This window comes from Pongo pygmaeus, chromosome 21, assembly GCF_028885625.2.
Source record: "Pongo pygmaeus isolate AG05252 chromosome 21, NHGRI_mPonPyg2-v2.0_pri, whole genome shotgun sequence".
NCBI lineage: Eukaryota > Metazoa > Chordata > Mammalia > Primates > Hominidae > Pongo > Pongo pygmaeus.
The window spans coordinates 566,637-581,886 of record NC_072394.2 but is presented as its reverse complement, the minus strand read 5'-3'; the positions used below and the strand labels follow the sequence as shown (position 1 = coordinate 581,886).

The window sequence follows — 15,250 nt, the reverse complement described above, 5'->3', positions numbered from 1 at the left end:
ATGTCACCAGATTCATGTCGGTTTCTCACATACACCATCACAGTTTAGCACTTCAGTTGAGTCAGACGCTGTGATAAGCTCTTCATGTAGATGAACTCATTCTGTCCTCACAAAAGCCCTGGGTTCCCAGACTACGGCTGTCCCCATCACACAGAGGCAGTGCATGCAGCCCAGGTAAGTGCAGGATCTTTCCCAGGACACACGTGTAGACAGTAGCAGAGCCAGGTGTGGCCCCAGGTGGAGCCTTGGTGTTAAAATCTACATCTCCTATCAGCATTTCATTTCCAGTGTTTAGAAATTAGCAATTTGGAATTATTTTTGAAAAAACAAAGTGTGTTTTGTTTGACACAAACGTCTGATCTGATCTGCTTGAAATTCGCAGTGTGTTCCACATTTCTGGGTGGTGGTTTAAACATTCACTATCTTTTAATTTGCAGGCCCAAGAAGTTACTACTAAAAGCTTTCAAACAATATTGGTTTGTGTTTAAAGACACATCCATAGCCTACTTTAAAAATAAGGAACTTGAACAAGGAGAACCACTAGAAAAACTAAATCTTAGAGGTAAGAGTACCCTATATCTTGCTGTGGCTCATCATAAGTCAGGGCAGACGCGGTGGCTCAAACCTGTAATCCCAGCACTTTGGGAGGCTGAGGCGGGCAGATCACCTGAGGTCAGGAGTTCAAGACCAGCCTGGCCAACATGGTGAAACCCCGTCTCTACTAAAAATACCAAAATTAGCCAGGCGTGGTGGCACACGCCTGTAGTCCCAGCTACTTGGGAGGCTGAGGCAGGAGGATCACTTGAAGAGGTGAAGGCTGCAGTGAGCCGAGATCATGCCACTGCACTCCAGCCTGGGTGATAGAGTGAGACTCTGTCTCAAAAAAAAAAAAAAAAAGGGGGATGAGCAGATTAAAGTCAGGGTTTCTACACAATGAGGCATGGTTTACTTACTTCTAGAGGAACCACCAGAACAAATGTCACTGTTTTCCAAATGACAGCCTGGCTGCAGCTGCTCTTCAGAGCATGGGCCTTGAATGCGGTCTAGTAAACATGGTTATTTGCATTCTGCTGTTCCATCTTTCTCAGTGTGTCCAGAGTTTATGATGTGGTGGTAATTCATGTCCAAGAGTATAGCACCTGAGGTGCTGTAAGATCCTGAAAAGCTTTCTGTATTCTAGAAAGTTATATTTAATTCAGTGTCACTTTAATGCCTATTCTAATTTCTGAAGGTCACTGTGAGCGTCCTGATAACCATCTATTAATTGAAATATTTAATTAACCAGTACACTCAACTCACATTATTGTGGCAATCAGAGAATTCCTTCTGCTTTGATTTATTTTAAAGTTCATATACACAATTTTTTCTATGAGTTTGGAGAGCCAACATTAACCTGTAAATGAACTAAATTGACTTTTTGATTTAAGAAAACTGTAAAAGAAAAGCATTTTTCTTTATCTATGTTAATTGTTCATAAGATGTATCTAATTATGCATTAATTAATGTTATCAGCTTGCTCCTCCATTTTTCAAAACCAAACCAAATCTGAGGGGCTTGTATTCAAAGTCTTTATTTCAGATACACACCTGATGTTTATCTAACAGATGCCTCAGAACTCAGTTTTGTCTCTGATCTTTGTCCTTCAGGCTGCGAAGTTGTGCCCAATGTAAATGTAGCAGAGAGAAAATTTGGAATCAAGTTACTAATCCCTGTTGCCGATGGTATGAATGAAATGTATTTGAGATGTGACCATGTGAGTAAAACCCCAAAAATGTTAAGTCACTTCACCTCTACTAAGCCTAAGAGCAAAACCCAAAAATGTTTTCACAAATTTAGAGCACTATTGTGTCACTCAGCTATTGCTTTGTAACAAACAATCACAGTGTAACAAAATCACAATGACATTCAACAATAAACATTTGCCATGCGGTGGCTCACGCCTGTAATCCCAGCACTTTGGGAGGCCAAGGCGGGCAGATAACCTGAGGTCAAGAGTTCAAGACCAGCCTGGCCAACATGGTGAAACCCCATCCCTACTAAAAATACAAAAATTAGCCAGGCATGGTCGCGGGTCCCTGTAATCCCAGCTACTTGGGAGGCTGAGGTAGGAGAATCACTTGAATCCAGGATGCAGAATTTGCAGTGAGTCGAGATGGCACCACCGCACTCCAGCCTGGGTGACAGAGCGAGACTCTGTTCCCCGAGAAAAATAAAAACAATAAACATTGTTTTCTGAAAGATGTGCTGGAAGGTAGGCTGGGGATTGGATGATCCAGGATGGTGTCAGCTGGTCATATGGGTTTGGAGACACAGGTTTGGTGGGACTGTGCCTCTGGTTGAGCTGATTTTATTTATTCTGCGTCCCAGGCTGCCTAGGGAAGGTCTCCTCTAGGTGAGGGCAGAAGTGTGAGAGGGCACGTGACAACACATGCACCTCCTGAAGCTTAGGCATGAAGTTGGCACACTGTCACTTCCACCCACATTCCATTGGCCAAAGCAGATGACATGACTGAGCCTGCAGTCAAGGGATGGGAATTGCACTGTCCCTGGTGAGAGGAACAGTAAAGTTATATGGCGAAGGTTGTGGGATGGCAGTGGTGGGGGGTGTATTAGTCCATTCTCACATTGCTATAAAGAACTACCTGAGACTGGGAGAGAAAAGAGGTTTAATTGACTCCTAGTTCCACAGGCTATACAGGAGGCATGGCTGGGGAGGCCTCAGGAAACTTACAATCTTAGCGGAAGGTGAAGGGGAAGCAAGCATATCTTCACATTGTGACAGGAGAGGGAGAGAGTGAAGGGGGAAGTGCCATACACTTTTAAACCGTCAGATCTCATGAGAACTCACTCAATATCACAAGAACAGCAAGAGGTGTATCTGCCCCCATGATCCAATGACTTCCCACCAAGTCCCTCCGCCAGCACTGGGAATTACAATTCAACATGAGATTTGGGTGGGGACACAGAGCCAAACCTTATCAAGGACAGTGAAGATTGAGGCCAGTAATTCAACGTTCCTCACCCACTGTTGCACTGAAGAATGCCCCTCTTTAACTGCATCCCTTGCACTTCTGAGGACCACCCCTGTTCACTCCCTGAAGTCAGAAATAAAACACAGACATTAAACAGCAATAGAACCCACCACTGACTTGTTAAGATCCCATAATGGCCATGATTGCTACCTTAGAGTTAGAGTCTTTACCAAGGATAGACTAGGGTACAAATAATATAGGAAATCAGCTAATTTTTTTCATCATTTTCTTTTGTCATAGAGACCAGATGTGATATGAAAACAGAAATAGATATCAAGGAAAGCTCTCTGACAGCTTACGGTTTCACCACCTATCTGTGCCCCCATGGCACTTCTTTGTGTCCTTGGATCTTTTTTTTTTTTTTTTTTTTTTTTTTGAGATGGAGTCTCGCTCTGTCACCAGGCTGGAGTGCAGTGGTGCAATCTCGACTCACTGTAACCTCCACCTCTCAGGTTCAAGTGATTCTCCTGCCTCAGCCTCCCAAGTAGCTGGGACTACAAGTGCCTGCCACCACGCCTGGCTAATTTTTTTGTATTTTTTGGTAGAGATGGGGTTTCACCATGTTAGCCAGGATGGTCTTGATCTCCTGACCTCGTCATCCACCCACCTCGGCCTCCCAAAGTGCTGGAATTACAAGTGTGAGCCACCACACCTGGTTGTTTTTTTTTTTTTTTTTTTGACAAAGTATTTTCTGTTGCCCGGGCTCGAGTGTGTTGGTGCAATCTTGGCTCACTGCAACCTCCATCCCCTGAGTTCAAGAGATCTCCTGCTTCAGCCTCCCGAGTAGCAGGCATCTGCCACTACGCACAGCTAATTTTTGTATTTTTAATAGACACAGGGTTTCACCATGTTGGCCAGACTGGTCTCGAACTCCTGACCTCAGGTGATCCACCCGCCTCAACCTCCCAAAGTTGAGGATTACAGGCATGAGCCACCGCACCCGGCCCTTGGATCATCTTTAAATGCAAAATTCCCTGCATGCAATTTATCAAAGTTGACATTCCTATCCTCTAGCCTCCCAGCATCTAGAAACTCAACACAGGACTCAAAAACTACTGTCAGTTGTTACATTAGCTGATGAGCAGCCACTCAAAACGTGTGCCACTTCACATCTTGCATGGAAGGTGATGGTTTTGCACTGTAACGGGGAAGAAAGCCCAAGTCCCTCTCTGTGTGCAGCACAGGGCTTTGCACTTGAGCTTGCTTCTCAACCTTCTGTTTGCTGCAGGAGAATCAATACGCCCAATGGATGGCTGCCTGCATGTTGGCATCGAAGGGCAAAACCATGGCAGACAGCTCCTACCAGCCAGAGGTCCTCAACATCCTTTCATTTCTGAGGATGAAAAACAGGAACTCTGCATCTCAGGTGGCTTCCAGTCCTGAAAACATGGATATGAACCCAGAATGTTTTGTGTCACCACGGTGTGCAAAAAAACACAAATCCAAACAGGTACTGTTAATCTTCTTAGGGCAATTGTTTACAGTAAATTCTTTACGCAAACAAAAATAAAAGGAGGATTTCCGGCTGGGCATGGTGGCTCACACCTGTAATCCCAGAACTTTGGGAGGCCAAGGTGGGTGGATCACTTGAAGTCAGGAGTTCGAGACCAGCCTGGCCAACATGGTAAAATCCCTTCTATACTAAAAATACAAAATTAGTCAGACGTGGTGGTGCACACCTGTAATCCCAGCTACTTGGGAGGCTAAGGCAGGAGAATTGCTCGAGCCCGGGAGGTAGAGGCTGCAGTGAGCTGAGATTGCACCACTGCACTCTAGCCAGGGCGACAAAGAAAGACTCTGTCTCAAAAAAAAAAAAGGAGTAATTCCATCTGATTAAGAGTATCATCATGAAAAAATCAGTTGATGGTGAAATTTAACTACGTCCTGAATATTAGATGATGTTATGAAATTATTGTTAATTTTGTTAGAGGTGACTGTACTGCTGACTAAACATGTAGGTATTCCCAGATTGAACTTAATTGTTTAGTTCTCACAAATTAATAATTAAAATTATGCTTCTATAGGAGAAGGTTAAAAGTTGCACAGATGAGCTGATTCATGTAGAACCATTGTCTGTGGACACTCCATGGACCTCAGAAAGAGGGACCCCAGAGCTCTCCAACTGCACCAAGTTTAGAAGTTTATGTGTTGGGTGACCCTTTTCCTGCTTCTTCCAGTGATTGTTGTATCTTGTAGAAAAAGAGAGAGAATGAATGGATGAAAATGGATTGTCTTTGTAGAGCTGCAGTCGGGCCTTGAGTATATTGTTCTTACGGGGATCTGGAGCTAACAGGGTGATCACAGAGCAGCCGGTGCATGTGAGGAGAGGTTGATGTCTGTTTCTGTTCAGCTGGCCGCCCGGATCCTGGAGGCGCACCAGAACGTGGCCCAGATGCCCCTGGTCGAAGCCAAGCTGCGGTTCATCCAGGCATGGCAGTCACTGCCTGAGTTCGGCCTCACCTACTACCTTGTCAGGTGATTACAACGTTCACTTGTTTCTCACACTTTCCATTCAATTTTAAGTGGCTTTTGGAGAGCCCCAGTTTTCTCATTTAGCATAGAATATGGAATGGTTTTTGAGAATATTGCCCTTTTATAAATAGCCCTGACACTTTGGGCTGCTCATAAACATTTTCCATACCTTCTAAGTTCCGACACCCCTGAAACTCAGCTAAATACGGGAAAGGAAATTTTAAAAGGAGGGTTTTTTTTAGGATAACTACATTTCCAAAACCAGAGGGTAAACATCACATATTGATTTTATGAAATCTGTAACTTCTTTTCTTTTTGTGTGTGTGTGTGTGTTTTTTTTTAAGAGATCAGGTGCGGGGAGGGTTGGGGGCGAGGTGTCTCACTTTGCCGCCCAGGCTGGTCTCGAACTCCTGATCTCAAGCAATCCTCCCACCTCAGCCTCCCAAAGTGCTGAGTTTACAGGCATGAGCCACCACACCTGGCTACGACTTTCTTTCATGTCAGCTTCCTCCTTTGTGTGTCTCATACTGTCTCATGGTGTGGCTTTGCAGAATTTTTAGGTTTTTAGAGAGGTCCCAGCAAGCTCTGTTTTATTTCTACCCAGCTTTATCAGGTAGCAACCCTGTTCTCACTGGTCTCTGAAGATTTCTGGATCTGAAGGATGCACAGGAGGCCCATCTATTGCCCCCAGAAAGACAGCTTAAGTGACTTGTCCAAGTTCACCCCCTAGTCCAGGGCACACTTGGCATAAAGCCTTGTGTCCTCATTTGTTATCCCCGCCTAGCACTATGGCTCTGCCCCACTGTATACAATGGATGGTTTCCCAAAACATATCCACAAGCATGCTTGTAAATCAAATTACATTCTTCAGTTCATTAAAGGAGACTGATGCTTAAGCAAAATCTACACCCAATCCTGCAGTACAGCAAGTACTGTTACTTTCTCATCTTATAATTTGGGGGTGGGAAAATTGGTTTGTATTTTTAAGCATTGACAGTTTTTGTTTTCTTGGCCCTTTCCAAAGATCCATTTCTCCATTATTTCTAACAGGGGAGGCTATTAAGACTTTCCAGCTGGGCGCGGTGGCTCACACCTGTAATCCTAGCACTTTGGGAGGCCAAAGTGGACAGATTGCCTGAGCTCAAGAGTTCAAGACCACCCCGGGCAACGTAGCGAAACCCCATCTCTACTAAAAATACAAAAAAAATTAGCTGGGCGTGGTGGTGTGCAGCTGTAGTCCCAGCTACTCAGGAGGCTGAGGCACTAGAATTACTTGAATCTGGGAGGTGGAGGTTGCAGCGAGCTGAGATCGCGCCACTGCCCTCCAGCCTAGGTGACACAGTGAGACTGTATCTAAAACAAAAGCAAAACAACAGAAAAAACAGACTTTCCTATTCACTGAAATATCTCATTGAACATCATCAGTCCCCAACACTTGTCCCAAACAAGTAACTCCTTCTGCTTTACTTACCCCAACAAAGGAGTGAGGAAGGGCGGAGTTGTACTGGATACCCACTATGTGTGTGCATACGTGTCCATGTGCAGACACACACACACTTACCTGTAACCCTAAAGTCAACCCCGCATAGTGAAAACCACATAAATACTTGAACTGACCAGGCCCAGCTTTCAGTCCCACCTCTGCCTCTGCTAGCTCTGTGACCCGGGCGTTTTTGTTGCCCTCCCCAAGCCGCAGCTTCTCCATGTGTTTAGTGGGCACTCCAAACCTACTGTGTTGAGATAGTCCAGTGCAGCCTGCAAGCAAAGTGCCTGATACGTGCTGAAGCGTGGTGTGGGCCTGAACAAGTTTCCGGTGACAACTCCTCCTTTACCAGCTATTTCCCCCTTCACCTCCCTCTATCTCTAACACCTGTTTATGGAGGTGAGGCTTTGCAGCAGCCGGCCCAGGTGTAGCAAAGATCTGCTTTTTCCAAGGCCAGTCAGAGTCAAAGCCTGGAGCAGCCATGCTGTGTGTAGGATGGCTGGCAGAATCGGGGTCTGCCCACACCCGAGAAACCTAGGTCTTTGCTTCACCGATCCCTGGATGATGGAGAGCAGCCCAGAGAATTCCCATAGGTTAGAGAGAAGCGGGTGGAGTAAGTGGGTTAACTTGTGATATTAAGCATTAAGGTGGTGAAATGAAGGAATAATGTGGAAAACATTCCAGAAAAGTGGAGTAAATTTTAACCAAGGGTGACATGCAGAAGATAAGAATGATGTGAAAAGTGGCATATTCAGCTAGGAATTCTTTTAAAATTATGCTTTTCTGTCTCCTGCAACATCAATTTTCACATCAGTTTCCCCTTCTTGCATCCCCCTCCAGCTGCTCTCCCCATTCTCTGCCCTACTTTGCAGTAAAACTTTTTGAATGTGTTGTACGTACCTACTACCTCCAATTCCTTGCTTCCATTCTCTCTTGAAACCACTCCAGTTAGGTTTTCTCTCCCTCCCTACCCCACTGCCCCTGCTACTTTCTGTCATCAAGGTCACCTCTTGGCCACCCATGACCTTCACATTGCTGAGTCCATTGGTCGACTCTCAGTCCTTGCACCAGCTACCCTCTCCGCAGCATTTGACACAGTGAGTCACCCCTTACCCTTTGCCAACTTGCATCACTTGCCTTCCAACACAGCTGACTTTCCTGGCTTTTCTCCTCCCTCACTGACCAGTTCTTTTGGTCTCCTTGGCTGGTTCTTTCTTATCTTTCCAATCTCTTATAATACCGGAGTGCACAGTCCACAGTTTTTTGGTTTTTTTTTTTTTTAATTAGAGGCAGGATCTCACTCTGTCACAGTGGCACAATCATGGCTCACTGTAACCTCAAACTCCTGGGCTCCTGTGATCCTCTCACCCCAGCCTCCCAAGTAGCTGTGACCTGTGAGCCACCACACCTAGCTAACTTTCTTTTAGGAGATGGGATCTCACTGTGTTACCCAGGCTGCTCTCAATCTCTTGGCTTCAAGTAATCCTCTTGCCTCGGCCTCCCAGAGTGCTGGGATTTCAGATGTGAACCACTGCACCCAGCCAGGCCTCAGTTCTTAAAACATTCCTCTTCTCAATCTCTACTCACCCTCTTGGGTTCAGCCATTCTTTTGACTTCATTTATATGCCAATTACTTTGAAATGTATATCTTGAGCCCAGAACTGTCTCTTGAACTGGAGATTCATAAATCCAGTGATCCTTGGATATCTAATGAGCATCTCATCTTAACATGTCCAAAGTTCCAGATCTTCCCCCTAAACTGGCTCCCCACTACATTCTTCTTCGTCTCAGTAGAAGGCAACTCCTCCCCCTAGATGTTCAGGCCAAATCCTTTGGAGTCACTCTTGACTCTGCTCTTTCTCTTACACCAACATCCTGCCCATAGGCAACTCCTAGTGACTGTACCTTCAAAGTACACACAGAATCCGACCACTTCTTCCGCCTCCTCCTCCACCACCATCACAGAGCCGGTCCAGAGTGATCCTGCTTGTTGTTCCTGCCTCTACCCTAGTCCCACTAAGTTTTCAACTTAGCAGCCACAGGGATCCTTTTAAAATCTAAATCAGATTTTGTGAAGCCTCTGCTCAAAACCATCTGGCACAGGTGTGGTGGCTCATGCCTGTAATCCCAGCACTTTGAGAGGCAAAGGCAGGAGGATTACCTGAGTTCGGGAGTTCAAGACTAGCCTGGGCAACCTAACAAGACCCTGTCTCTACAAGACACACACACACACAAAATCTGAAGGATTTCTTATCTCACTCAGAGTAAAAGCCAGATCCTTACAGTGGCCTACAAGACCTTTGCTCTTGAACTCACATTTCTCTCCCCTCCTTCACTGTGTCAGCCACGTGGGCCTCCTGGCAAGTCCTTAAGCACGTTAAAAAAAAATTTTTTTAAGTGGCTGTGCCCTCTGCCTGGAATACTCTTTCCCCAGATATCCACGTGGCTCACATCCGCACGCATATCCATTTTTTGATCAAATATCACCTTTTCACTGACCTCCCTGTTTTAAACTGTAACCACCTCATTGCCAGTATTCCCTGTAGCCCTTCCAACTTTATTTTCCTTCATCTTATCTGGCATATGTACCTCATACTTATGATCTTCTCCCTCCCACAGTCAGAAATTTTCCATCCATTTAGTTTACTACTATATCTCCCGTGCCTAGAAGGGTGCCCAACACAGAGTCAGTAAGCATTTTGAATAAATTTATTTGATTCCGTCTTATTTTTCTTCTCTCTGATGTCAGTTTTACTTAAAGACCATCTGCAGGATAGCCTTCATTCTTTTTTCATGCTGTCTATATCCCAATAAAAATGCCCCCCTGCAGAAAGTTAATTCTTCATTGTCCATTCCTCTGAAATGATTTAGAAATACTGGTAGTATTTTTAAGAAGTTATATGTGAGTGAACATTGTATTATAGGAAGCAGTTGCTTCTCAACTAATATTATGATTCTTTTCAGATTTAAAGGAAGCAAGAAAGATGACATTCTGGGAGTTTCATATAACAGGTTGATTAAAATTGATGCAGCCACTGGGATTCCAGTGACAACATGGAGATTCACAAATATCAAACAGTGGAATGTAAACTGGGAAACCCGGCAGGTAAAGTGAAAGTTTTTGCTCTTCGGTGTTGAGCCTATAAATGTGTGTTCCCTCAGAATTGCAGATTATTCTGATTTTTAAAAGGTGTTCTTCTATTTAGAGCTAAGAAACCACAAGCATGTGGTAACTGTCTGCTAAAATAATCATATGCAATTCTGGGCAGCTTCCTAACAAGCTCAGGCCAAATGCTCTTGCATTAGCACTGCAAGTTGGCTTAGTCTCCATGCAGACTTTCAATATAGACAGGTTCTAAAATTGCTGAGCAGTTTCATTAATTTTCATTGACTCAGCATAGGATTATATAGGATTTAGCTTGATACTTACTTACCAGAAACTACTGGAGATGTAACTGCTATGCAAAATAAATCCAAAAAAGGCCTCATCTGACTGGCTGCCAAGAAACCCGATTGAGGACTCGAAGATTCAGTCGCTCACCTGGAGAGCATTCCAGGCCCAAAAGGGAAAAACTGCTGAAGAAGCAAGTGAGGTCCATAGTGATGACTGAGAAAAGCTTCACCTCTTAAAACCAGGAGCCCTCAAACCCTTAGCCTATGTTACAGCCTCCCATCATCTCCCATCCTAGGAGCTAAGTTCAGGCCAAGCCTGTATCATGGAAAATTCTAGATGAAGTTAGAGGCACCTTAGCATCCTGCCGCTAATTTAAAACATTCTGCCCAGTGCTTTGGGAGGCCGAGGTGGGAGGATCACTTGAGGCCGGGAGTTCGAGACCAGCCTGGGCAACATAATGAGAACCTGTCTCTACAGAAAATTTAAAAAAAAAAAAAAAAAAAAAAAAAAAAAGCTGAACTAGCCAGGTGTGATGGTGTGCACCTGTAGTTTTAGCTACGCAGCCAGGGATGATCAGTTGAGGTTCGAGGTTACAGTGAGCTATGATTGTGCCACTGTACTCCAGCCTGGGTAACAAAGCAAGACCCTGTTTCATTCATTCTTGAATTAATTAAAACATTCCGATGTTGCTGATACAGACTCAGCCTTCCCTCATTCCTTTGGCATTCTCATTTTCCAATAGAAAGTCATTGACGTAGAGGGATGGTAAGAGACCCACACATTTGTTAAGAACCCTGACTTCCTCTCAGCAGTGTTGATAATCATCTGGGTGCTTATTTGTAAAATCAAGTTCAGAGATTAGATGACCTCTAAGGCGGCAGCTCTAAAGCCTTGATGCATATTAGGATCACCTGGGGAGCTTTAAAACACCACTGCCTAGACCACACCCAAGGCCAGTTAAATCTGAATCTCTGGGAGGAGGAGCGAACCATTAGTAATTTTTAAAGGTCCACAAGTGATTTCAATGGGCAGCCAAGGCTGTGAACCAGCAAAGTCTCTAAGTCTTTCTTCTAGTGCTTAGAGTTTATGACTTTCAGCTAGGAAGGGGTTCCGGGCAGTGGCTGTAGGAAAATTCAGGCAGACTTTTATTCATTAAAGAGCCTGCAGGCTGGGTGCACTGGCTCACGTCTATAATCCCAACACTTTGGGAGTCTGAGGCATGGATCACTTGAGGTCAGGCGTTCAAGACCAGCCTGGCCAACATGGTGAAACCCCCTTCTCTACTGAAAATACAAAAATTAGCCAGGTGTGGTAGCACATACCTGTAATCCCAACTACTTGGGAGGCTGAGGCATGAGAATCGCTTGAACCTGGGAGGCAGAGGTTTCAGTGGCCTGAGATCGTGCCACTGTACCCCAGCCTGGGTGACAAAGAGAGACTCCATCTCAAAAAAAATAAAATAAAAATAAAGTGCCTGCGAAGCACCCTGCCCCTCAACACAGGGAGACAGGGAGTGCTTGGGCAAAATCCTTATATCTAAACTATAGACAGAAAATGTGTTGGGAGTTTTTTTAACCAGACATGCAGCAAAGTCGACACCACCAGAGGGCGCAAAGAGAGCAAAGATGTTTTCTGGAAGTGTTTAATGGAAGTGATGGTTTTCTGTGTGTTTTAGAAGGATATCCATCTGTCATCCACCTCAGCAGCCCTCAGCTCCAGGGGCCAGTCCAGCAAAGCACTTCTATCTCATCATTCCTTTTCAGAGTTTAAGCTTCTCTGTGCCTTCCTCTTCCAGGTGGTCATCGAGTTTGACCAAAACGTCTTTACTGCTTTCACCTGCCTGAGTGCAGATTGCAAGATTGTGCACGAGTACATTGGCGGCTACATTTTCTTGTCCACCCGTTCCAAGGACCAGAATGAAACACTCGACGAGGACTTGTTCCACAAATTGACCGGCGGTCAGGATTGAAACAAGCACATGTGCTCAGCTCACACCAACAGGGCAAGCCAAAGGCGCCCCTCCCCAGAGGGATCCATAACTTGCCCAGCATGTAGATTCTGGACTAACAGACAACATACATTCACCGTTGGTCACCCAGACCCTCACTTCATTCAAACCCACTGCTGGCATATCCCTTTCCTTACTTTGCCCTGTGCTACCAGCCATGGAAGGAGCCTCTCGTTTTTTCTATAAAATGGGTGAGCAGGAGAAAAGGAGGTACCCTAACATTGCTCTAAGGCCCAACATGTGGTTACAGTTCTGTGACTTGCAGAACCTGCCAGGTGTATGGCTGCAAGTTATCCTTGTGCTGATCTCTCATTACTAAGTCAATGGAGAAGACAGAAAGGTAAAAATCACGTGTAGCAAGAACAACTCTTATTTCACAAACTCAGGTATGAAACGAAACGCCTATCCTTCATGGAACTGCTTTTAGCTCCTGTCTTTTCAAAATGACAGAGGGAGTTCCTACACACACTTTTTCCCTGGAGGCCAAGGTCTAGGGGTAGAAAGGGGAGGGGTGGGGCTACCAGGTAGCAGTTGATGACCCAAGGTCAGAGGAGTGGCCCTCAGTGTCATCTGTCCACAGTGATACCTGCCAAGATGACCACTGACCCACATCTGGTCTTAGTCATTGGTCTCCTCAGATTTCTGGGGCCACCTGCAAGCCCCATTCCATTCCTACAGATCTCTCAGCCACCTGTAAGTCCTTTGTGAAGACGTGGGTGACACAGGGGGACAGGAAAACCCATTTCTCAACCCAGATCCATGTCTCCACTGCTTCTACTCTGGGTTGGGATTCCGGAAGACAGGCACAGTCCTCTCTGTCCGTAGAAACACCTGCCGGCATCAAGGATTCCAGTCAGGTCTCTATCCCAACTGGTCAGGGAGAGAAGGGCAGACCTTTTCTCAAAGACCACCATGTCCAAGGTCTGACGGCTCCCCACTGGCTGCCCCCACAGGGGCTTTAGGCTGGTCTGGGTCGTGGGGAAGCGTCCCTCTTACTGCTGGTCTATGTTCTCCTGGATTTGGTATCTATGTTGGTATGACTCCTGGCCTTTTCTCTAAAGGCCTTTGGCTTTTGTAAATCACAAGCCAATAATAGACTTTTTTCTCCCCTTCTGTTTTTTGCTGTGTCATCTCTGCCTTAAGACTGCCTTGAGACAGTGCTCGCCTTGAGAGAGTGAGCCAATTAACAGCTGCCTGAATTGTCATTTTCCATTTTGGTTTGTTAGAGGTGGGAGGGGTGGGTTTTGAGAAGGTCAAAAGCAATACCAGAAATAAAAGGAAATATCAGACAATATTTTATTATTTTTTCATAGATGTTCTGCCACACAAAGAACTTGGGCTGCAAGCATAAGCAAAAGCTCCAATCCCATTTTTCAGTTCTCCTAGGATGCACCCCTCAGGGAGCCTGGCCAGAGTTCCGAGGCCCGTGAGCGTCAGCTGTTGCTTTATTTTCCATCAAAGCCCTCTGAGAAGTGAGACCTCAGCAATTCCGGGAGCCACATGGAGACAGACTTGGCAAGGGACCCCCCTGGTTCTGAGCCAGTAGCTGCCATCTGGAAATTCCTCTTTTAGCCTCTCCTTAGAGGTGAATGTGAATGAAGCCTCCCAGGCACCCGCTGAATTTCTGAGGCCTTGCTTAAAGCTCGGAAGTGGTTTAGGCATTTGGAAAATCTGGTTCACATCATAAAGAACTTGATTTGAAATGTTTTCTATAGAAACAAGTGCTAAGTGTACTGTATTACACTTGATGTTGGTCATTTCTCAGTCCTATTTCTCAATTCTATTATTTTAGAACCTAGTCAGTTCTTTAAGATTATAACTGGTCCTACATTAAAATAATGCTTCTTGATGTCATATTTTACCTGTTTGCTGCTGAGAACATCTCTGCCTAATTTACCAAAGCCAGACCTTCAGTTCAACATGCTTCCTTAGCTTTTCATAGTTGTCTGACATTTCCATGAAAACAAAGGAACTAACTGGTTTTAACCAAACTTTGTTTGGTTACAGTTTTCAGGGGAGCATTTCTTCCGTGACACACAGCAACATCCCAAAGAAATAAACAAGTGTGACCAAAAAAAAAAAAAACCCTAAATGCTACTGTTCCAAAGAGCAACTTGATGTTTTTTTTTTAATATTGAGTGCAAAAGGTCACCCAACTTCCTATGATGAAATTTTAAATTAATGGGCATCTTTCAACATCATTTGCTTCCTTATCTACAGTTGATTCAGAAATCTGCATTTTTTATTCTTTTATATGGCTTTTAAGTAAAAGATTTATATGAATTTGAGTACGGTCCTGTTGTGTCCTCTCCAACCTACTGTCTCCAAAAAGGTGACTGTTTCCTCTATTATTAAAAGGGACTGCAACTCTGAGGTCTAACATGTGTCTCTCCTCACAGCGCCAAGATTCCAGGTCATTCCCTCCCATGGTGTGGGGAGTGGCAGATTCCAGGGGTCCTCAGAGAGCCCCTTAGAAACCTCACTTACCCACTGGTTTCAACTCCTTTCTCACTGACTTGGTCACAGATTTCCTGGCATATCCTGCCTTATCGTGAGCTCTTTTGTCTCTTTCCAGTTCTATATTAAAACACACACACACACACACACACACACCCACCAGCAAGCAAAGATCCCCAGCGGCAATAGAACAGCAGAAGCCTCTGATTCTGATGGCTGAGTGTTGAGGGCACTTTGCTTTAGTGACATGCAGTTTATAGATATCCCTTTGTGCAATTCTCACGTCAGCCCATAGAGGGTAGAAATGGCTTCCTCCACAAAGGAGAAAGGCTCAGAAGGTGAACTTGCCCAGGGTCACACTGCCAATGAGCAGTGTTTGTCTTGACTCCAGAAGCCACTAAGCT

The 15,250-nt window shown here is 45.0% G+C and overlaps 1 protein-coding gene across 4 annotated transcripts in view; it reads left to right on the top strand.

The window, feature by feature from the left end:
• The window catches only part of FERMT1 (FERM domain containing kindlin 1), a 48,147-nt gene extending 33,451 nt beyond the window's left edge, over window positions 1-14,696 (top strand). For all 4 annotated transcript variants that reach the window (XM_054468184.2, XM_054468183.2, XM_063658983.1 and 1 more), the window contains 6 exons: window positions 438-562; window positions 1,647-1,753; window positions 4,261-4,482; window positions 5,383-5,507; window positions 9,952-10,093; window positions 12,177-14,696. In XM_054468184.2, the coding sequence (XP_054324159.1) occupies window positions 438-562; window positions 1,647-1,753; window positions 4,261-4,482; window positions 5,383-5,507; window positions 9,952-10,093; window positions 12,177-12,350 (895 nt within the window). In that variant the 3' untranslated portion in view covers window positions 12,351-14,696. The remainder of the gene's footprint in view (window positions 1-437; window positions 563-1,646; window positions 1,754-4,260; window positions 4,483-5,382; window positions 5,508-9,951; window positions 10,094-12,176) is intronic.
• Window positions 14,697-15,250: the final 554 nt, after the last annotated feature.